The sequence below is a fragment of the Triturus cristatus genome, chromosome 7, assembly GCF_964204655.1.
Source record: "Triturus cristatus chromosome 7, aTriCri1.1, whole genome shotgun sequence".
Taxonomy (NCBI): domain Eukaryota; kingdom Metazoa; phylum Chordata; class Amphibia; order Caudata; family Salamandridae; genus Triturus; species Triturus cristatus.
Window position 1 is genome coordinate 1,138,232,880 of NC_140590.1, and position 24,924 is coordinate 1,138,257,803.

Genomic DNA, 24,924 nt, shown 5'->3' on the forward strand with positions numbered 1-24,924 from the left:
AAAGACTCTACTTCCAACAACTGGGCTCCACCAAGGCCCAGTGAAAAACGTTCACCGTCCCTCTTTTATGCATTTAATATACACTATTTGGAAAAGAGCTACAGGGATCAGAATTTGTATTTCAATCAATAGGATGGGGCCAGGGCCTGCATTCTTAGTAAAGTGATTAAATGCTTTGGCTAGTCCTGTTTAATTTTATGTCTGACACTTTGTTTTCCAGATCCAATTTAGGTATAGATTTTCTATTCATAACTCCACTTCTACCTACCTTGAAGATATGCATATTGTCAAAGTATATACGTATATAGTGTTGAGTATAGGAAATCTATACCTTCTGTACATGCTTCGCTTCAGGATATTTTTGCATTTAATAATTTGGCTGTGATAGTTTTTGTAGCATGATAATTAAAACTTGATTTTCCTGTGGTGTATGGTATACTAATCGTTTTAGGTTTGATGCACAACGCAGGGGAATATGATTCTTATTGGCACAAAGAAATTTTACTATTGTCTTTGAATTATTATAACCCAAAAACATAGTTTAAAAACACAAGGATCTCTAAACAACAGTAGAACATAAAAAACTAGAAGACAAATACATTGGGAAAGTAAATCATTGGCTCTCAGCCCCTGGCATTAAAGTGCACCTCGTTCTAGGTCGCTGTGCACAAAGAATCAGGAGAAGTTCCATCACTCACAGTGTAAGAGAGTAAAGGACAGCAGTGGGCTGTTCCATTGCCCCAAGCTGTAAGGTTTGGTAGTGGAAGAAAAATGTGAATGACAGCTCAACAGACCACTGAATGAAGAGGGCAAACTCAAGGCCTTTTGAGGTGTGCATACATATGTTTTTTTGAACTGCATGGTTGTTTTTGATTATATGACATTGGCAAGACCACCGACGTGGTATCTAGACTATTCCTAAAAATGTTTAAAAGACTATCTCCAAATTATCCTAAAAATAGCTTCTCTGGAATTTCTACGTAGCTGCATACACATATATTATTACTTCTAATGTGCAACAGCCTTCAATAAAAACTCAATTAGAACATTCAAAACCAATATTAATTATAGAGTAGAATAAAGATTTTAAAAAAGATAACACAATAAAAATAAAATGGAAGAAAATGAACAGAATCTACTAAACCCACAGCCGTACGCTACATTTTAAGAGTATGTACCATCCAAAAAATGCAGTAAAATGTGGTTCACCTAAAGTGTGGTTGCTCCATAATTGTATGGACATAAGAAGGACCTTTTATAGTCTCAACAGCTATCTGCAAATAAGAAAGCAAATAAGGTTTTCATTTCTTCCTCAGCCCTATTCTGTCAGCCTTTGTTTACCATAAAATGGTGCCAATAGACATTCCATCAGTTCAGTTCATTGTGATTACTAAGCAGGGCTCTTTCTCTAACAGCAGAGGTGCCCTCGTTTCAGAAAATGGATAAGAACTAGTTTTTCCCTGAGCATTTGATAAAAGGGCAAAAAGAAACTAGATGTACTGTTTCCTCTCACCACAAGAACACCATCTCAGTCCTAAGGGAGCCCTTTCATCTCAAAAGAAGGCTGCAAACCCCAGGAGAAATACATCCAAGGTAGTTTGAATCCACAGCTGAAAACATTCAGGCTATCAATACCTTTCTGCTTATTTCACAGATAAAAAACACCTCTTTCAGTGCTCTAATGTCCCATGCACTCATGCTCTCTGGGGCTTCCTAGATGTAGTGAAGGATTACCGCATTCAATTTAGACGCGAGTTAAGCGAGCCAAGGGATTTTGCGAGCCTGAGCCAAAAGAACAAGTTTCCTTTAAATGTTCTCGGTACAATCCTGCGTGGGGATTGGTCCACGCAGAGTATCCTGCAGAGATGGGGTTTAAGTGCCACTACAGCTTCTTTTAGGAAATACCAAGCTCTCACTTTAATTACTTTATTAGATACCAGTCCCACTAGTTCTAATGTGATGTATGCAGCTAAAATAATCCCAAAAAGTAGCAACTGCAACCCCCTTCTCTTGTAGGGGGGCAGAGGTTCTAAAATTCCTAAATCAAGTTGAAAATGTAGCATAGGACGGGTTGTGTAAGCGTGGGTGTGGCGCTTTGGGGACCTTTCTGCATATATTGTGGGAATGCCCGGAGGTGGAGCGATTCTGGCGTGGTGTGCATGAGGTCCTGCGTGTGGTTACGCATGTGGTGCTGCTACCCGAAGCGAGGAGATGCCTGTTGAATGTGTGGGAACCTAACGACTACTCGGCGCCACAGACGTGGTGGGTGACTCTGGGATATATGGTGGCCAAGCGTGATATTGCTCAACTGTGGGGATCTCAGAGGTCCCCGACTGTCTCGGCCTGGAAGGAACATATGGATTGGTGCATGTTTCGGGAAAAGGTGGTGTATGTTGCGAGAGGTAAGCCTGGGACATGGGTGAAAGTATGGGGCCCCTGGAACGCCTACCGCGGGGGAATCTGTACTCCACCGTTATTGCCCGATCCGTCGCCTGCCCCATCCCCGTAGCCGACCCGTCTTCCCTGTTCCGGGCATTGAGTTTTACCCAGCCCTAATCCTGATCTCTTCCCCTTCTTGATACTCCTAGGGATTGGTAGGGTCCCCCCCTCTCAGGGGAGCACATGCTACTATTTCTGATTGTAGATTGCCTTGTGGTTTTTGTTTTTTCTGGTTGTTATTTCAGTTTAAAATGAAACCGTATAGTGGGGTCCGGATGGTGTGGCTATCAACGCTACTAACTCCTGTGCATCTTCCTTAGCCGCAACGCGCGCCCTACAATGTGTATCATATGCTCCTTTTGTTTACTAGCGGCCGGCCGGAAGGTTGTAGGCCCATCTTTGTATATTTTTTGAGTTTTGTAATAAACGGTTTAAAAAAAAAAAAAAAAAAATGTAGCATATGCCGCTAAGGCTATTTACACTCAGCCTGACACCCAAGCACGTAAATCTATAGAGCATGTCAAAGAGGGTACCTACAATGGCTTTCGCCTTACAGGCATTCTAAAAAGCCTTTGTTTTGCTGGCATTGATAATTTGGATGACGTCTCACCTAAAGACAGCTTTTAGCTGTCTGGTGTCAAAAAACATTTTGTGTACAATGCCAATACTTAGTGAGGGCTTTGAGTCAGACCAATGCTTGTGACTTTTTTATGTATCTCATTTACTTGCTTATTATTCGAGGGAGTTCTGTCCTCTTCCAGTATTTGTCACTTTCCTTGGAGCATAGCTTTTTCTCACCATCCTATTGATTGGCTGACTTGTGTCCTTCCACAGCTGACATCAAGGAACTACTTTTTCTATCTGGAGTCCATGGTTTTCTTGCTCCAGAGGCGTGGCAAGATGGGGGCAGACCAGCCCGGGCGGCACGAGTTTCGGGGGCAGCGCACCCCCCGCTCTTACCTGCAGCTGTCGCAGGGCGGTAAAGCAGGGATCACCAGCACACACCCCGCTTCTACCTGCAGCTGTCGTGGGGCGGCAAAAGCAGGGCCCACCATGGGTGACCAAACTTGCTAGGCCACTGGCTTGCTCTCTATCAAGCGCCTTGAAACAGCAAATAAAAAGTTGGGAAAAAAAGCCTACAGCAAAGTCATGACACATACATGCACATATGTTGTGATCAATGTGCATTCAGGATCCTATGTTGTGCTTTTTAATTTTTTTTATTAACCACATCTAAGGTGGGCATATTGGAACGGTAAACGAAAACTTGAAAGAAAGTAAGTAAAATGGCTGAGATTCCTTACACATGACATATGTGCACATGTGAGGCGACCCGTGCAGGTATTTATGTCATCATGGTGCACTAATCGGAAATCTGCCCCCACATTTGACCCTGCTGCCGGCAAGTCATTCAAGAATAAATTGAAAAGTCTCAGGGCGCGTCACATTCTAATATTAACTACCGACCTCTGAGGAAACTCTCCCTTTAATCCATACACATGCATGACACCGATAGTCTGTGCTGCCTATTATTAGGCAAAATTCCAACTCATCTTACTCCCAAGCATCATACATCAATGTTCAAACGTATACACAAACATAACACGCACCAGCCACAGAACACAATTCAAATATTCAGCTCAAACATGTACAGAAAGCCACAGGCAGATACCGGCTTGATAACATGCCGGAAACACAAGGCTTTAACACAACACGTGTGGTCACCTTCCCTCACAACATACACTGAACATCCCACATCTTACAACCACCTATCAAAGCGCAATATTCCAGCAGAATGCATACTACACCACTCGGGCCTCAAACGTCAACATTCATACACCAGAGGGCCGGACTGGGAACCACAACCGGCCCTGGCCACGTGCTCGGCCGCCCCCCCCTACCCCATGGGGATGGGGGGGGGGGGGGGGGGGGGGGTCCGCCGAGCTCTTTGCCAGGGCCGGTTTTCGGCCAATTTTGTTACAGGGACGATTTTGCAGCTATGGTGCAAAAACGGCCCTGTAACAAAAACGGCCCCAGGGGCCCAAAACCGGCCCCCACCCGTGCGGCGCACTGGGGGATTGCCCGGTGCCCGCTACAGCCAGTCCGGCCCTGACCCTAATCACCAAAAAACATAACGCATTCAGAGCACCCAGTATTCAAGAGACGCAACATATAGAATTATACATTGGTAACTGTTACTAACAGGGATATTTTTACTGATATAAATTAGGCAGCAAGCTTTCTATGATGTCACTCAGAACCCAGAGGTGAAAACATCTCCTTTATTAACCGTTACCCCTTTTCATTTTATGTTTAGTTTAATCTCCATTTCATCCCCCCATGCTGACATCATCTGTTATGGGGGCTGAGAATTCATGGGGTGCCATACAAACCTTCCCTCAGCACCTTCCTCCAAGCCTCTTTCTTGTTAAGTGGCATAATAAAACCTTAGGGCATCCCTGCAAGAAAGAGTGAAGGGGCCCCATGCAATAACCATGTGGTGGATTCACCACCTGCTCTAGAAATGCATGGTCTCTGTTATCCACTTACTCAAAAGCAGCTGGAGATTCAATGATGCAGTGAAACAAACATTGACAATGCTAATAGGTCTAGCTTATGAATGCACTGTGAAGCCAGACCTAAAACTCCTTGTGCATTGACTGCCCTCTTCCCATCTGTGCTGCTGTCTGAGAGAAACACTATAAAATATCTAGTTATCTAAGACATGTTATTAACATTGCAATGGCACGTGTGTGGCCCTAAAAGTTCAGGATGAGGCAGCTGGATAAATAAACAAAAAGATCACAGCTGTGCGATGGACAAGTACTTTTTTGTGGAAGCATATAACGTATGCCCAATCAAAAGAGGTACTCCTGGCTCTCAACATGTGGGTGGAGCCACAGCTTCTCTTCTGGTGATACTCACATAATTGCCTGGTGGCAGCTGCGCTGTCAAGCGAAACCATAAACACAGCTAACCAGGAGGGATGAACCTCCTCGGCAGTCAACTGCATTATGACAAACTGGAAAGAGAGTGGTGTTCTTGACTTAGAAAAAAGGGAGTTTAGGTATTGACGTGTGCGACCCTCCCCTCACTAACACCTAAAAAATGCAGCCCTCAAGAAAAGTCTCACTGGGTGTAGGTTTTTTAGAGATAAGAAGATGCACATGAAATCCATCCACCAATTGCTAAGGCCCTCATTGAGAGGTTGGTGGTAACAGCGCACTCGCTAAAAACTGTCCGATGTCCCACCGCCATCTTCTCAGTTTCTCTACTTCATTTAGAGATATCAGGAACATGGCTTATCCACCCTCACAGTCCCGGCCAGCCTGTCATCACCCCAGGGTAGTCCCACACACGGGGGAAATGACGCCAGAGGGTCCACCCTGCATAGTGCGCTACTCTGACACTACTCCTGCTGGCATGCATTCTCTGTGCTCGCCTTGACAACCATAGCGGCCCTGGACAGAAAAAAATCCAGAAGTGTCCCATATCTGCAGGGAGAAAATTGCATCACTTAGATAGAATGAATTATTATTTTTTTAAGTCTTGCAAGAACATATAAGTGATGGCAGGTCTGCATTGGAGTCATGGGATGGGGACCTGCTAAAGCTGTATTTTCCCCCAAAGCAGATTCCACCTTGACTATGGGAGCTGATTCTTGTTGCACAGTCACCAGGAGGACAGTAATTGTTTTTCCTTATTTCTAATGTGCTGGGTTGTGTGCTTATTTAACAATAGTATGCCTGGCATGGTGTCACTGAAGTGTTTCTGGTAAACAAACATGTCCTGGCAGGACTGAGATATGACCCAGTAGTTAAGTTACAGTTTTGACAGACATGAGGCATGTTGCCCCTACACAACATTTTGGGATTACAGATTGGCATGTGCCTTTATTTTTCCCTGTACCTTAATTTCCATGGAGCAAAAGAGGACCATACTGCACAGGGAGACATCACACACCCATTTGAATTTTTATACTCGAAAGTTTAAACTTTTTTTTTTTAGCTCGTTTTGCTTTTTCATGTTTTTTTTCAAAGCTTTATTGTTGGGGAAGCTTCCAGGCCTCATCAATCTTAAAAAAAAACATTTTCTAAAAGCAAAAATATTTAATGGTCCCAAAAAGCAGACAATGCCACAGTAGTTCCTGGCACTTAAGGGAATTACTTTGTGTGTGAGTGTGCTCCTTGTGATAGAACAGAATACTGTCACTCACCGTCAGGTCAGCCAATGGTTAAAACTGCCCCATGCTGTTTGTTGTAGTGGGTGGAAATAAAATGTGACTGAGACAATAACAGACCGCTGGATGCAGACTGCTGGATGAAAGCCATTATGTTAGTATTTTATACAAATAAATTTAGTAAAGTCAAAAGGTCTTGCCTAACCCCAGACATGGAAAGTTATCCCAACCATTTGGAATCATAATAGTTGCAGTCTCTGTCTTGGCCCGTGTCATATGTGACACTTACAGCCACGCTTGGTGTTTTAGACCACAGGAAATTGCATTTTGAGACTTGTAGTTATACTTTTAATAATGGAACAATGAGCTAAAAAATTAGAGCATGAAAAAAGCTTTTGGGTGAGGGTGTCACACGGCTGACATGTAGTAAAGAAAACACACACAGCTCCCAGAGCAAGGCACAACAGCACTGGCCATTCACAATAAAGGCCAGTGCTGGGGGAGGGAGTCACTTTCTTACCACAAGCTCTCCATAAACACATTTTGGTAGCATATTATGTAATCCCTCCACATTAGGGTTGACACCTTTTTTGCCGGCAGTCATAGAAAAGCACTGGACAGGCTGGCCAACATTAGCGGCAGTGGCAACGCCACTCCCCATGCGTCGCCATCCATGCAATATACGTTTGCTGCACATGCAAGGTTGGCCTGAACTGTAAGGCCTTCTGGCAGCGCCGCCCCCTAGCGGCTGGACTGACAGGCCAGCGTTTGGGCCGTGTTTGTCAGTTTGTGGACCTGTTACATGGTCTGGTGGGCCGGTTTTTACTTTTGATTTCTCTAATAAGACTACAAGCCTACGACATCCGCACAGGCATTCAGTGCTCCATACCTTGCAAAACACCTGTACAATGTGTTTTTATGAGTTCAAAACTGCCCCAGTTTGCACAGATAGGCCACTTTTTCAGCTGCCGAATTCGCTAATGGGAGACGCTTTTATTTTGGTGTCTGGGCCTATTTTCTGTGCCAGTTCGACCCGGTGCACTTGTCCCAACTTGCAAGCGAGACTGCCATTATCAGGATGATTGCTTTCTTTCACCGCTTCCAAGCAGTGATTACTTTCGGATCCTTCGCCGGGGCTACGCTTTCTCTGAATGGCGATCTAATCAATTCTCTGCTTCCTCGTTGCCTCTCCCAGACCTGGCAACTCACACGGCATCACCGTTTCTCACACTATATTAGCTCCTTTCACACGGCTGCCTGCTGAGGAGCCGATATCACACGGTGGCAGACAATGTGAGATGGAAGCCCCTGAAGAAAGCGTTTCCAGCTGACATGGAGTGGAGGCTGAGCACAGCTGATGTCCATTGTGGTTTTGCAATCTCCCGGGAACACCAGGGGCTGCCATTGCAGGCTCGGCTTGTTTTGCTATCGGTGTTAGTTTGGCTCTCGGACAGTGAGCTGTACAAAGCCCGCCCACCTCTTGATGTCCACACCCTGAAGCACTTTCATGGCTTGGGAGGGAATGGACGCAAGGCCCTGCCTCTTCCCCAGACCCTGCCCCCTCCTGGTGCCCTCTTCTCAAAAGGTGCGTGTTTTTTTAGGTTGGCAAGTCTCTCTGATGAGTAGTGATGTGTAATAAGAGACACTTCCACTCAGGGGCGTACTGTAGATCTTTGCAGCCCTCACAGTGCGGGGGGGGGGGTGCCCTTCACAGGGTCCCCATTTCAGTTTCTGGACTATGAATATCTGTGACATCTGGGAGTCTCGGGGTCCTCAACATATTTTGCAGTTGGGGGGCATCATGTTGAGTTATGCCACCACACTCACATGCATGCATAGGAAAGATGAGGGAGCCTACGGATGGGGAACATGGGTGGCCCATCCCACCACAGGGTATGCATGGGTGTCCATTATTGAAATTGCAATTGCATTTATATAGCGCCTACTACCCCTGATGAGGTGTTTTAGCGCTTTTGTGGTGAGTAGCACGTTACTCCGGAACCCAAAGAGGATTAGTGGTGAATTAGCATAGGGAGATTTGAAATTAGTTTGAGTGGTGGACATGTGAGTTTGTTATTTGGATTGAAAAAGGATAGTGGAGGGATCGAAGAGGGAAGGGTTTGTATTTATATAGAGTTTGCTACCCCTGAGAGCTTGCTACCCCAGATGAGGCATTGAAGCGCTTTTTTGGCGAGTAGCATGCTACTCCGGAACCCAAACAGGATTAGTGGGGAACTAGTATAGGGAAATTTAAAATTAATTTGAGCGTTGGACATGTAAATCTGTTCGTTGGATTGAAAAGGATAGTGGAGGGATGGAAAAGGGAAGGGACTAAAAGGTTTTTTTGTGGGGCTCAAAGCAGTAGGAGGAGCTTTGGGATGAGTAAAGGGGAGATGGAAGGGTGGAGAGTCAGAGGGAAGGGTTTAAAAAGGCTTCTTTGGCGATCTGAATAGTAAAAGAAGTATGAGATGATGCAAGGAGGGTGGAGGAGGGAAGAGTCTAGAAAGGATTATTTTGGGGCTCATAGTAGTAGAATGGGGTTTGGGATGTGTCAGAGAGTGGAGGTAAATGATATATTGAAAGAGGTACAGGGTGAGATATGTGTAGTGCATTGGAGATGATGAATTAAAAGTAAAGTAATAAATAAAGATACATAAGTACATGGAAGATATATATGTATAAGGAAGGTAATATATGTAGATTTAAGTTGCATTTAATAAACTCAGACTTTCAAGTGTTGCTGTACTTTAAGTTAATTTATTTGATTTTATATTTTATTTCTGTAATTCAATAGTGAAGCAATTGTAGATTAGTTATGATAAATATTTTCTTATTTATGCAGTGACCCGGATAATTGTTAAACATGGAATAATATAACCATAAGTAATATGCACATTTGTTAAGCAGAACAAACAAATATCAATATATTTATAAACATAATTATCATACACATTTATACAATGCAATATACACATGTAGGTACTCATATATAGTCCAAATAACTGCTTGTATACGCAGGTATATGCCGTATATTTATGTTTGAGTATGATGGTTATGTGGGGAAGAGCCAACTCTTGAGTAGCCTCCTGAAGATAAGGTCGTTTTCCGTTGATTTTATGTTTGGGGGTGAAGAGTTCCATAGTTTGGCTGCTTGAACAGAGAAGGATGTGCCACCTATGGGTTTTTCCTTGTATGGTGGGATTTTGACACGAGGTGCCGATCTAGAGCAGAGGTTCCTTTGTTGAATGTGTTTGCTGATTTTATTCCTGATGAAGAGCGGCCCCATTACATGGATCACTTTGTGTGTGATACAAAGCAGCTTGAACGTTGATCTTCTGGCAACCGCAACCAATGCAGGGCTTTCAAGAAAGGGGAGATGTGGTCGCGCGGTTTGATATGCAAGAGTAGTCTGGCAGCCAAGTTCCGAATCCGTTGTAGTCTTTTCATAGTTGTTAAGGGTGATCCATGGTAGAGGCTGTTGGCGTAATAAAGTTTAGAGAAAGCAAGAGAGATAGTAGCCTGCACCTTGTGTTGAAATCCCAGGTGGGGGGAAATTCGTTGCAGAATTTTTAAAATAACAAAGTTTCATCTTGCTAGTTTGTCCACTTGGGCATTCTTTGATAGCTTGGAGTCCATGGTAATTCCGTGGTTTCTTACTTCCTTTGATACTTTTGGCGGTGTTCCCAGATCATCAGGCCAGGCGGCAGTGTGCTTATTTGGGAGACCGACTGGCACTGGCGTAGTAAGGTTGCAATCGGCTCTAACCCTAATGCAAACAATTAAATTAGGCCACTCGCTGCCTGATTTGGTAGTAAAAAAACAGCTACAATATAGCATGAAAAGGGTACTCATACCATTGGACCCTGGTGTCACTGCACCTGCTATCTATTGATAACTAACCCTCAACCCCCCACCTCGGCGCCTTGCCACTCATTACCAAAAATATATGTCTAACTGTGACCGCCAGGTTTGCATCACATCTTTTGTTGTATTGACTGTGAAATATTTAATATATTTATTGAAACAGTCCACTATGACTGTGATGAAAATACTAATATATGAAAATATTAAAATGCGCCATAGAAACCTGCGTGCACCAGAGAGCACTGAGTGGGCTCAGAATGAAGTGCAAACACCTGTGAAACCTTCCAGTATTCTCACGTGAGAGCAGCCTGACACTTCTTAAGAAAAAGAGACACATTATTTGCTGCGTTTGCAAGCACTGGTAAAGCCAATAGGTCTCGCTTTGTAGACATATTGACTGTGCCAATGTTTTTTGCTGATGACTCGCCTCATCTAAAAAAGCAAAATGCATCAGCAAGAAGGCATGATAAGAACAGCCACTGACACTGGCCGTGGCATTCTATATAGGTGCGTGCATTTGTAATCATGCAGGCACGTGCACACCATGACACAGGCGCCATTTGCTTGGATGCCACTCAGATCGGTAAATTTAAGCCTTTTTAATTTTAAGTGCACGAAAGTGTTTTCGGTGGAGCAGAGCACCCTGCAACAAAAAGTAGTAGCTGGCCCTCTAAAACAATTAAAGTAAAAAAAATCTGCAAATGCCCACGAAGGCTGGAGGAGCAATGGGAGAGCAGGGGGAGCTTGGTGGGGAGTCAAGCAAAGGGGAGAGGGTGGATCAAAATAAAATAAAGCTAGCTAGGGAGGAGGGGAAAAGCAGCACACGAGGGAGGGAGAAACATTGAGCACAAGTGTGGGGGGTGTTTGGCAGGGGGAGAAGCACACAACAGAGAGCAGCACAAGAGGGGTACAGCTGCACGGGGTGAAGGAAGAAGCATAGAGGAAAAGAGCTAGAGAACTAGTGCACCCATAAAGTGCTTAACAAAAAACAAACAAAAAAGTAGTTACAAAAATGTGAGCAGTGGAAGGATACAAGTCAGCCAATCAAGAGGATGGTGCAGAGGCTAGGTTCCAGAGCAGGCGCACAACGCCCATTGGGCTAGAAGGGCTTTAGCCCCCGTCATGCTCTGTAAACCAGGCTGCAGCTCTGTGAGTGCCTGTCCCAGGGAAAGGCTGGGCTAAGAACTGCTCGAGAAGACAACGTGAGAACAGTTTCTTTTTTCTAAGGGACATGTCCAGCTATTGTTACTGCAGTGCACTTAAACGAAGGGGTGGGGTAACACAGGTTATCCACAACATCAGAAGACAAAAACCTCTGGGTTGGCTTTCTAACTGTGGAAGACAATGTGTGAGAAGTTGGCCTGATATATGCTGTCCACTAATTATAGTGGGCACCTTGTATCAGTCCAAACAACCCCTTATGGTGAATAGGTTAAAGAAAACCTTTATTGAAAGCCATCCTAGTGGTAGCTTTGGAGAGCAGCCTTCAGGCTAAGTCTTGAAGGAATGTAAAGCAGCTTGTTTTACCAGTCTATAATCTCTTGAATGACCAAATAAAAGACAACCACACCAGGTATATATTTAAAATATATGTATTTAAGATAAAACACACCCCTCTAGTCTCTTTATGAGACTGGAGTTCAAAGTACTTAATTTACAAGTTAGCAATCAACAGTAATAGCACAAATACATGTTTGGGCCCTAGGGGCGTACCAAACCATATACCAATAAAGTGGTATAAGAACCACGACTGAACTAGACACAAGGCCTAGAGCCTGTAGAATCGCTGGGACCCCAAGGAACCACCCAAGGTAGTGACACAGGGGACCCACGGGGGCCGTGTGCAGTGTGTGAACACAGCTTCGGGTTCCCGTTAGCTTCTATGGGCAATGTCGCGATTGGAAATTTAAAGATTAAGGACACTTAGAAATGAGTCAGGACCAAACCCTTTTGGACTAAGGAAGTTCTAGGGCTAGCACCCACTGGAGCACTGGAGTACTCGTGTTACCTCACCCAGGGAAGCCGGGTGCATAGGTGTCTTTTGGTGTCGGGTCGCGTCGTCGATTTCAATGGAAGCTGGCGAAGAAGTGCTGCTGCCTAGAAGAGGAGAAGTGTCCGAAGTGATCCAAGCCTGGATCTAGGATGGAAGGAACCTGAAAGCAGAGGGGACAGAGTCTGGGTCACTTACCAGTGACCAAGGGCACGATAGACCAATGCCCACAGATGTTGGGTGCTTCAGGTGAGTTGATGGGTGTCTTGACTCTTCAGCCACGAGGTCCAGGAGGTGCCGATGATAACTAGGAGCTGGATTCGAGTTGTCCCACAAAGTCTGTCGAGTACTGCGGTGTCGGCGACCAGATTGGACCCAACAAGCCTTGGCAACGGCAAGTCACTTGGAATCAGAGAAAGGACGGCGGTGCAGACCAGCAACGTCTGGGGGACTCACCCAGTGAAGGTAAGTTGGGGCACATCTGGAGAAACCAGAAAAGCCCAATCAGAAGAGGAGTTGCCTTCATGGGGACCTACTAGCCAACGGGCTAGCGATCGCAAAGGAGCCTCAAGCGGTCGCACTGGAATCTGGCCCACGGGTCACTCGTGGAGTGGAGGCCAGAAATCTTCGGTGCAGGAGATGCTCAAGGCGGGAGCTACTTGGAGCCCAAAGCGCAACTTCAAGGAAGACCAGGAAGATAATGTTGCTGCAAAAGATCACGGTGTCCAGGGGTCACGGTTCCACGTCACCCATAATAGCCACGGGCCTCAGCTTTCTTGTGGACTCAGGGTAGCCTTGGGGAAGTCTGGAAATCCACCTCTGGTGATGCAAAGACTTCGGCGTCCGGCGGGAGCTTCAGCGATGCAGACCAGTTTGTTGCTTCTTTGGTGCCTACCAAGCAGGGGAGTCACTCCTTGACCCCAAGGGAGATTTCTTCAGTCTTCTAAGCAAAGTAGAACGTCGAAGGTCCAGGATATATATTGCAGAGTTTCGTCCAGGGTAATCTAAAGTCGCAAGGATTGGGTTCCCATACTTATACAAAGTTTGGGGGTTGGACATACTCTAGGGACCCACCTATGGGAGGGTTTGGAAAGAGGTGTGGTTACACCTATTTCCTTTGTCCAGTTTTGTGCCGAGCAGGGCAGGTAGCCCCTGCAACCGGTTTGAACTGGACTATGCACAGGGACACCAAGTGTGCCCCCAGTGCAGGACTTCAAAGCACCAGAGAGTGCTCCCGCCCTGCCCCAATACACATCTGCCTGTCTGGGGAGGTGGTTACACCTCCTTGGGACGGGAAACCTATTGTCCAGGCCTCCCCTGCCGGAGTTTCGGTCAGCAGCAGGAGGCCAGACCTGTGTCTGTGGCAGTGGCATCCATTTTGTGATTATGCGAGAAGGGTATACCGTTCCTCCTAGTGGGGAGTAGTGTGAAGAGTACACTTACCCCTAAGATTGAGACAAAGTGGGGGATAATGTCTAGACAGCTTGGGAGCTAATAGCATGTGATGGGTGGGGGAACCCACACTGGTGGAACTAAAACCCTCACACACCCAGCAAGCTAGGTGTCATGCTTCATCATCTGGGTTTTGCTCCTCGTCGGGTCGGCGCTGCAATTCCCAACGGGCTCCCAAAGATGGGGCTCTTTAGCGGAGATCTTTTGTTCCTTGCCGAAGGTGAGTGCAAGTGAGGGCCAGGTAAGTGTAGACGTTGGTGAGTGTATTCTAAAACAGGGTTGGTTAGTCTGAATAATGAATTTTATTCGGTCAGTAAACCACCCTATTAAAAACAAGATGAGTGGCGGTAGTCTGGACACAATGGGTCAAGGACTAACTCTGCTCTACTCAGATGGTCAACATGTTTCTTGCCTCATGGTCAGGGGGATCCAGCGGCAATTCATCAGGACCAGTGAAAGGTGAACTATCTACACATTTTGAGGGTGTAAAATAGGATATTAAATTATTGTGGTAGTGCCTGGATAAAACTACCCCACGGTATATACTACACACCTATCACATTAGATCCCACACCAAGATTGAAGAACGCCATTAATAGCCTTACCCTTGAGGCAGAGACGAATGGGTGGATCACGAAGAAAGAAGCAGATTATCTTAACGTGCGTGATCCTGTAACACCATACTTCTACACTTTGCCCAAAGTCCATAAAGGTACTTCACCGACCCCAGGCAGGCCCATCGTGTCCGGGATTGGCTCTGTTCTAGAGCCGTTGTCCAGATTTGTAGATCACTTTTTACAACCCTTGGTCCAAAGAATACCGTCCTACATCAAAGACACCAGTGACATCCTAAGAACTGTTGAAGGGTTTGAACCGAATGGGGAGATCAGCCTTCTGGTCACCTTAGATGTAGAGGCGTTATACACCAATATCCCACAACAAGCAACCCTGACAGTGATTGACGAGGCCCTTCGCAATGAAGACTGGACATCACCTACACCTGTGTCTTTCATTATGGACCTAGCGTCCCTGGCATTAACGGAGAATTTCTTTGAATTCCGGAACGAACTGTTCCACCAATGCCAAGGGACTTCTATGGGCAGTACATTTGCCCCTAGTCTGGCCTGCCTCTATATGGCAGCTTTCGAGGAAGAGATCATCCAGAGCCCCACCAATCCTTTTGGCGAAAATCTGATCATGTGGAGGCGCTTTATAGACCATGTCCTCATCCTTTGGAAGGGATCTTGGAGTAGATGTGAAGAGTTCTGCCAATGGATTAATGCACAGAACCCTTAATTAAAATTTACCAATCACATCTCTCCGTCTCACATTGCCTTCTTGGACCTAGACATTAGATTAGCGTCCGGGGCTTTAACAACTAGCCTCTACAAAAAACCAACAGACAGGAACAGCCTTCTGCTGTATAGTAGTCACCACCCCAAGGCATTGAGGGATAACTTACCTTTCGGTCAGTTTCTCCGTGTGAGGAGAAATTGTAGCACAGTGTCGGACTACAAAAAAGAGGCAGATATCCTAGCAAACAATCTAAAAGAGAGAGGGTATCCGACCATCACTATCACAAAAGCCATGAAACGTGCTAGGAATAACCCCAGAGAGGTGTTGCTCGAGACCAAGACCCGGGAACAAACTGACATCCTAACCTGTGTTACCTCGTTCACCCCCTCCTCTAATACAATGAAAAAAGTAATTAAAAAACATTGGGGTATACTAGCTGCCGGTAACCTCTCTTTTCCTCAACCCAGATTCACCTTTAAAAGGACTCAAAATCTGAAAGATATCTTGATCCACACTAGACCTGCAAAAAAAGAAACACAGAACCCCCAGGGCACTCTATGGGGGCTTCCACCTGTCATTGGACATTTCCCCTGTGGTAATTGCACGTCCTGTAAACAGACGATGACTACCAAGGAAGTGATTCTGTCTGACACCCTAACCTGGACACTGACACGTCATACCAATTGCAATTCCACCAACTGTATTTATCTATTACAGTGCCCTTGTACATTGAACTACATAGGGATGACGACACGGCCCATCAAAACACGCATCACGGAGCATAAAAGCAACATAAGATGCTTAAAAGAGACCACAAAACTGTACTGCCATTTTAAGAGTCTTCACCATACACCAGACTCCCTGAGATGGGTCGTATTAGAGTCACATCCAGGGATTACAACACAAGCCCTGTTTAGATTAGAACAAAGATGGGTGCACAGATTGGCATCTGACACGAGAGGTTTGAATGACGATATACCGTGGGGTACTTTAACACACTGATATCCTGATACCCGCCCGAGTATTGTCAACAAACCTCACCACACGTGGGAGACAAGGGATGGACTTAGTTACTTACAGATACGACAGCGATCCTACAATATCTTATAGCATCTTCTGGGCATCACTGACACATGACTGACATAACAGTAATCCCGTGAATAGCCTGATTCAATCCGCATTACCTGATCGCATTACCTGATCTTGGGCATTATGCACACAACTAGTCTTATATTCTCCCTTGTAGACATTGATCAACCCTAATATTCAAGACCAGGGCATAATGGAGTTCATTAGCCTTCCCGGGGACCCTCTCCTGGCCTCTGAGACATACCAAACACGACCTGATGCTGCCTCAGCACCCCATTCCAAGATGGCGCCCGTAGTCACTCTACGTAGGCGGGGTTTCCGAAACTAGTCGTCAGACTGTAGACGCCCAATTAGAACTCGCCTACACTTGACCGGAGTGGTTCTTAACTGAGCATTGGAAAGTGAACCACACTTCCCGGTTTCGGCGGAGCGGGGTAGGTTTGCAGACCACCCTTGGGCGTCAGAACTGTAAGTAATTACCACCCGACTAACATCATTTAGATCGAACGGTCAGGGATTCCCTAGACGCCGGTGGACGGCTGACCGCTGCTGTTGTGGCGGACCGACCCCTACGCTGCCTTGTACCGGTTCTCCCTTGGGCAGCACTCCGGGCTTGGGGTCGACTCGCTCCTCGAGCGGTGGTTTCCGGTGACCGGGGTACCGGGGGACCTTGCTTACCAGTTCCTCAGATAACACCTAGCACCAGCAGGTGTTTTATCCGTGTACACCTACCTGTTTGAGTCTCTTGTTTATACTACTGTCCACAGTAGGCTAACACGCCATCCCAAGAGGCTCGCCACGTACCGATTGGAGCGGCACCTTTTATAACTTTAGGTGAGCATTGTCAGACCTCATGACGTAAAATTCAGATTGGATTGGATTTTGTATCACTTGACACGTGTCTTCACACTGCATCCACTTATGCATGATCACTCCTGTTTAGCGCAATTGCTACGTGTATTGGACATGCATTTGAGGAGTCCTTGGCTCCAGACTACGAATTGTATATATATGACAAAGTGTATTTTTAATGTTCTGTGTTGGCCTGTTTTGCTTCCTCTCTCCTTCTCCTTTAGGCCATTCCAATGCGGAAGTGTTAAGTTTTCCAGACACTTCCCTAGGGTAGTTTTATCCAGGCACTACCACAATAATTTAATATCCTATTTTACACCCTCACAATTTGTAGATAGTTCACCTTTCACTGGTCCTGATGAATTGCCGCTGGATCCCCCTGACCATGAGGCAAGAAACATGTTGACCATCTGAGTAGAGCAGAGTTAGTCCTTGACCCATTGTGTCCAGACTACCGCCACTCATCTTGTTTTTAATAGGGTGGTTTACTGACCGAATAAAATTCATTATTCAGACTAACCAACCCTGTTTTAGAATACACTCACCAACGTCTACACTTACCTGGCCCTCACTTGCACTCACCTTCGGCAAGGAACAAAAGATCTCCGCTAAAGAGCCCCATCTTTGGGAGCCCGTTGGGAATTGCAGCGCCGACCCGACGAGGAGCAAAACCCAGATGATGAAGCATGACACCTAGCTTGCTGGGTGTGTGAGGGTTTTAGTTCCACCAGTGTGGGTTCCCCCACCCATCACATGCTATTAGCTCCCAGGCTGTCTAGACATTATCCCCCACTTTGTCTCAATCTTAGGGGTAAGTGTACTCTTCACACTACTCCCCACTAGGAGGAACGGTATACCCTTCTCGCATAACTACTTCAGGGCTTGTATACTGGACCTCGTTAAACATAGCCCACCCGGTTTTATTTTCCTTCGCTTGATTGTGATCCATTTTGTGATGCCAGGGCTGTAGAAAGTCTTTACCGGGTTAGACCAGTGTGAACATGTCTCTCCCTCTAGAAGGGTGGAATGCTACCCCGCCACCAGAACTGGCGGGGAGGGGGGGTGGTATTCCAAAGCGTTTGACACCAAACACAACATGTTTCCGTGCAGCCAGTCCAAAGTTAGCATTTACAGCGAGGTTATAATGCACTTAAGAGTATATGGTCAGGCTGCACCACAAACAGCATCAGAGGAGGTACTCCGAACGCTGCAGAGGGGCTCTGCTCATGCAGGGGCACCCTCTCACATAAAAACCAAGCACTCTGCCTTCAGGATTGTTAAGGCCTGCCATAGGAGTGACTTATAGGTTTGATATGTGTGTGCAATGGTAGCGATATAGGTAGCCTATAACACAGTAAGGAGTGGAAGCACCACCTTACCCAGGCTGCAGTAGCAGACCTGTGGTGTCATTTTGGAGTGCTTCCCAGGGGTGACATAATACATGCTTCAGCCCCTGGTAGGCCGCTGAGGTACCTATGCCCTAGGTACATAGTATACAATATACTGGGGGTTATAATGCACTCCAGAATCCAATTAGAAATGTACCTAATGTACATGGAAACCATTTTAGAGAGGAAGCAGCTAGGCTGGGGTCCTGATTAGCAGGGCCACAGCCAGACTAAGGTCGAAAAACAGTGAAACACCGGCAAAAAGTGGGGGTACCCATGTGAAGCAGATCCTATTCTCCTACATGTAGTAAACAGTATTAGCATGTAAAATACACCGTAGAAAATACTTATAAATCATCCTAGGAAAAAGGCATTGTATGCCCCGCCGTCTACCTTATAATAAATAACATGTGGCAAACATGATGGCAATGAGCACAGTCTGCAGAGAAACACACGAGAATCAGAAAAAAAGTTATTATAACCAACGTGCATTTGTGCTGGCACAAGCAGACAACTAAAAATACAAAAATAAATAATCCCAAAGGATAAGCACAGCTGTAAACATCAGGATTCCCCGGAGGAGGAGCACAAATTCACAACAGAGGAATCTCATATGTGTGATTAGTACCAACTATTTTTACTTTATTATTATTATTATATTTGTAAAGCGCACACATATCACCCCTTAAGAATTCAAGGTGCTGTGGCCCTGTGGGGAGATTAAGTGGGCTATTGCCCAGGGTCACATGAAGTTGAGCTGGGCTGCTGCCAGCGCCGGGAAACAAACCGTGAGCCCTGTGCTCTGAAGTCAGCCGCTCTGCCCGCTGCGCCACACCTCTCCTTTACTCCAAGCATTCGCATTATTCACAATGTAACTGGTCACACAAACCATACGTGTGCCCTAATGTACATTTATACTTTAAAACATTTTGCAGAATTCTTCATTAGTATATATATTTTTTCTGCCCCATCACAGAATTTTAAAGAACGCAGTTATCCTTGGAACAACCGTTCACATGGAATTCATTTAGAAAACTTTTCTTAAGTATCACAGATATTTCTGTGTAGAATGAATCTTTGTAACATCAACCCTGTTCTAAAATAACAAAGGAACAACAGCGAAGCCAGTGTTTGAGAGTAACAACGGTTCAGCTGAACCGAGTTTTATTTAACAAAGATTACCCTGATCAACATTTAATGGGTGTATCTCAAAACCATGAGAAGAAGAAAGAAGAGACATGGTTGGACCCCAGGTGTAAAGACGAACCAAAACCGAAGTAAAACTGGGTTCGGCTGAACCATAGATTTATTCTACACAGAAATATCTGTGATACTTAAGAAAAGTTTTCTAAATGATTTCTATGTGAACGCTTGTTCCAAGGATAACTTTATTCCCCTGTTCACATGGACATAAGGGTTGCTTTTGTTTGTGTATTTAACTAAATGTTGTAAAACGCAGAGCACAATGCAGCAAAGACGCAACAGTGTTTATCACGTGACTTTCGCATTACATCAGTAGCTGTGTTGAACAGTATTTGCGTGCTTAAGCAGACTGACGTATATTATATATATACACAGACTGTCGAGCGAGCATTCGTTGTTTGCTTAAATGATCATTTACTCTTCACATAACTTTGGCAGTTACTGTAAGCACAGCTGTAGAACAAACATTTTGCTGTTTATGTGAATGGCTGTGTGTTTTACAGGGAGTGCGTCTTAAATGAGGACAACCCGGTTGAACAGCCTTCACTGGATGGGTTAGTGGCTTATTGTAAATGTTCTTCTATTACGACCTTCAAAAGACTACTCTTATAAATGTGGTTACTGGTTGACTGGAGTGTGAGCCCACGTCAAGTAGCAACCACAAATATTAGAGCTTAATTTAATAAATAAAACAGGACCACAATGACAAAAATCCAATCTATAGAATTGGAGTTAAACAATTTCAAAAAATAAACTGCAAAATATCGCCTAAGTCAACCGGGGATATTGGGTCGTGCTGGAACGGGTCAATGTCAAATGTTCAGACGACCACAATAGAGCCTGGGCCAGATATAGCCCAGATCAGCCAGCTAAAGGTTTACCTTCCCCAGTTTTGTGACAAGAGTTCTGTTCACATTGGAGAGGGTTGACGGGAGCAAGGAGAGTGGAGTGAGCAGTGACGCGAAGAGCAGGCTGAGTGTCACGGACGGGCGGGCAGAAGCTTCGCAGGACCGATCCTCCGTGGGTGACCAATGCTTGCTGTGAGAAGAGACGAGCTAATAGAGGCTTGCACTGAAATTCGGTGTGAGTGATGTGGTTCCCGTGCGGACGACCCTGTACACAGTCATGAAGAGCCGAAAAGCTTGATTTAAAGAGCCCGTGAGCTGCACCAAGGTTCCAGGACCTGAGAGGCACCACTTGGGGGTCAGGAACTCGCTGAGGACAGGTCCCAGGAGCTGTTGGGGTGGCTTTTATGTCCCTGAAGCTCAGATCAGGAAGCCAGCAGACTAGCCCTTTGAGTCACTCTAGGGTCCAGGGTTTAAAGTGAAATTGCAGGTCCAGTTCTTCTTCCCAAGAGGGCAGCAGGTCAGCACAGCCAGGCAGCAGTTCCTTTACAGCAGCAGTCCAGCCGAGTGGCAGTCCTTGTAGCAGCACAGCAGTCGGTCTTCCTGACAGAGTATCCACAGGTCCAGAAGTGTACTAAAGTGGTAGTGTATGAGGTCCAGTATTTATACCAATTATGCCTTGGTTCTAAAAGGCGGTAGAAGCTTCTAGACAGTGACTTTGAAGTGCAAAGAATTCCCTGCCTCCCCTGCCCTCGCTCCAAGCTGAGTGAAATGGTGGCAATCAGGGTTGTTCTTAGGGCCTTTATGTACAGGCTATTCAATTGTAAGTGGGGCTGAATACAGCTCCGTCCCTGATCCTGCCAGCAGATGACCCATCCAGGAACACCTAATCACTCTATTGTGTGACTGTCTGTAAGGAATTCACAAAGTTACATCCAGTCATGTGACACAGGCCAGGCTATAGGCACAAAAGTGCTGAAAGCAGAAAAAGGCCAAATATAAAAGTGCCATTTTTATAGACATGATCAAAAACCTGCCTTCATCACTAAATAGGGCTTTTCATCCCAATTCCAAAGACACCAAAGAAGAACTAGTTTTCTCTTCCCATTTGGAAATTACACTTATAAAATGTAATAAGGGAACTCCAGTGTAATACTATGGGAGAGATAGGCCTTGCAGTAATGAAAACGAATGTAAGAGTTTTTCACCACCAGGACGTGTACAACTTAAAAGTGCATGTCCAACCTTTTAACTACATTGCTCCCTGCCCTCTGGGCTGTCCAGGGCCTCCCCTATGGGTGATGTATATGTATTAAAAGGGAAGGTTTGGGCCTGGCAAAAGGTTTATTTTGACAAGTCAAAATGGCAATTTAAAACTGCACACACCAGCTCTGCAATGGCAGGCCTGAGACATGTTTAAAGAGCGACTTAAGTGGGTGTCACAGTCAGTGTTGCAGGCCCACAGGCAGCATTTGATTTATAGGCCCTAGGCATATGGTATGCAACTCTACAAAGGACTTACAAGTAAAGTAAATAAGCCATTTGGGTACAAGCCAATTGCACCATGTTTTAGGGAGAGAGCATAAGCACTTTAGTACTGATTAGCAGTGGTAAAGTGCACAGAGTCCTAAGGCCAGCAAAAATAAATTCTGCAAAAATGGGACGAGGAAGGCAACAAGTCCGGTAACCCTGCAGAGAGGGCCAAGTCCAATAACTATTCACTTGCTTTCAAAACTGTACATTTTGGAAAATAATATTACACTCCATGGGAAAGTCATATTCTGTATTTGTTGCTTTTAACAAATTTTTCTGCAATATAATGAATCTACACTTTCCAGTTTTGTATCATAGCTGAACAATCCTACATCACCCCCTCAGAATATCACCTACCAACATGTACACATTATGTACAAATAATCTGTGACATAAACATTTTAAATGGCTTTTGTTTGACATTTGACAAATGAATGAATAGTTCTAAACATTAACTGTAAAGTGCATTGCTGCTTAGATTGAACGAGATGAATGAAACATGCACATCTGTGCATAATTGTGCACATACGTTGGGGTTCTATACAGGTATTCCGGCCCAGACTTGTTCCAGTTCACCACTGACCCAGTCAGGTCGCGACTCATTTCCTGTGTGGGTACGTGCCCACATAAGCTCCACTAGGGTGGCCACGCATGTCAGCGTCATCATGGACATTATTTCAGGACACTGTTGTCGGACATGCAGACAGACTGACCGACAAGCAAATAGACAAGCAAGGAACATCATCAGACAGACACACAAGAGAAGATGCAAGCGGAGAGAGAGACAAGCAGAGCATCTTGAGGTCAGACAGGTAGACAGTGAAAGCAGTTACATGCATGTAGAGAGGAAGAGAGCTACTGCAGACAGGGAGAGAGAGAAGCACAAAGGAACCATTGGCAGACAGCAATGACAGAGACACAGTAGGTATAGCAGCCAGCAGCCAGGATATTATAAGATGCGTTGTCATCATTATCGGGCAATGCTCACCTTGTCCAACTCTGTCTGCTGGCACGGGAAGGAGAAGGTGAAGCCCAAAGGAAGAGTCTTCTGTTTCAGGTGAAATCGATCTAAGAAACGCGACAAGCATCCGGTGATGTGATCGAAGAGCTGAAAGAGGTAAACATGGTAGCGTGAGCCAGGACATGCGTTTGCAAGGCCCTGTCAACCTCAAAGAGCAGGAACCACCACTCCCTAAACCCATGCATCTTCACCTCCCGAGATCAAGCACTCCCTGTGGCCACGCACCGCCACCCACCCCCACCGTGAGGGCCGGTACCTCCACCCCGAGACTAGGCATATCTACCCAACACTAGTTCCAACTACTTCACAGAGATGAGGCTCCTTCAATGCCACCCCCTGACATGACTTGTTTATGAGAGAGTTTGCTGGAGAAGTCTAGATACACTCAGGGATGAGGACTCAAGGGTTTTTAATGCTCCTTTGTAAGTTTTTATATTACATAAGTTTGCTTATTAGTGAATGTGGGCACCTCTAGATTTATAAGTGGTATTCTTTTATGGCTTAAATTGCCTTTCTTTTTCTCTTCTCCTACTTACTTAAAATCTGAATAATACTAATGAATAAAATGCAAGAATTAAATTAAAAAGGGGTCAACAGGTGTTGTGTGCCCCAGGGTCATAAACAGAACAGGCATCCTTTGACCAGTAATTGTATGGGCGACAAATTCCTTGATATCTCATGTAAATAATATTTAAAATCTCCAGATAGCTAGAGGTGCATAGCAGCTGCTTCCACTGTTTGTACTATGTGGCAGGAGAGAGAGAGAGAGTGAGAGAGAGAGAGAGTGTGTGTGAGTGTGAGAGAGAGAGTGTGTGTGTGTGTGTGTTGCTTAGTGCTCTCACAGATTAGATGGAAATGCAAGGGCTGTGTGCCAAGCAGGGTATCTCCAAAGCAGAGGGAGAAAGCACCTCAGTTGTAGGGTGTCAGAGTGTGTGTAGGAGACACATGCACGCAGTGGATATAGCAGAGGGGGTGGTCTTCAAAATTGTGTGCACAAAAGTGTCACTTTGCGTACAGCATCACTGATGCTTTTTGCCTGCGAGGTCTACGTGGGGATAATACTTTAACGCCGTCTATGCGTGACCTGAGAGTCGGTTCCTTCTGGTCTCCAGTTTATTACTCAAACATCTAGATGCACTCGCCTCAGGTATGTGGGACAAATCTGGGAGGGTCACAAGATGGATGCTGGCAATGGTTCTGAGCATGGGAGCTGGTGGTACTCTGGACTCTGCAAATCTCACAGACTAGCCTCTGGTCTGGAGAGAAGCTGGGGCCCACGGGTGTGCAGAGTAGAGCAGAAAAGATAACAGCTCCCAAAAGGAGGCCCCAACCCCGCCGCCACTCATCCTCGCTTCCATATGACTAAATGGTTTGTTGCTCTGCAGTCTTAATGCCTTGTTTTTTATACTGCATGGTCTTTTCACTGCACAGACATTTGATTCACGCTACCTTTATCTGTACAGAGATAGTTTGAAGAGTGGTTTGATGTCTGTGACAACATACCATCTAAGATGGCCCCTCGTTGGCCTCTTGAATTCCACTTCTTGAGAGAAAGATACCATTTCTGGGTATTCTGCAGCCAGAGCACTTGGGGCGCAGAGCTTGAAGGGCATCGCTTCACTAGGCTGGACTATTCACTCAGTATTAAAAAGAACATTTTCAAGGACTGCATTGAGCTCCTGTGTCCATCCCTGTGTGGCTGGGAGCACTGAACGATTCTCCCGCCACTGACAGGGGCTTCATGGCTTCCTGGTGAAGTGGAAGCACGGGTA

At 45.5% G+C, this 24,924-nt stretch overlaps 1 protein-coding gene across 3 annotated transcripts in view; it reads right to left on the reverse strand.

The window, feature by feature from the left end:
• HK3 (hexokinase 3) overlaps positions 1-24,924 on the reverse strand; it is a 302,793-nt gene that overhangs the window by 114,921 nt on the left and 162,948 nt on the right. For all 3 annotated transcript variants that reach the window (XM_085618301.1, XM_085618303.1, XM_085618302.1), the window contains exon 5: positions 23,120-23,239. In XM_085618301.1, coding sequence (XP_085474427.1) covers positions 23,120-23,239 — 120 coding nt within the window. The remainder of the gene's footprint in view (positions 1-23,119; positions 23,240-24,924) is intronic.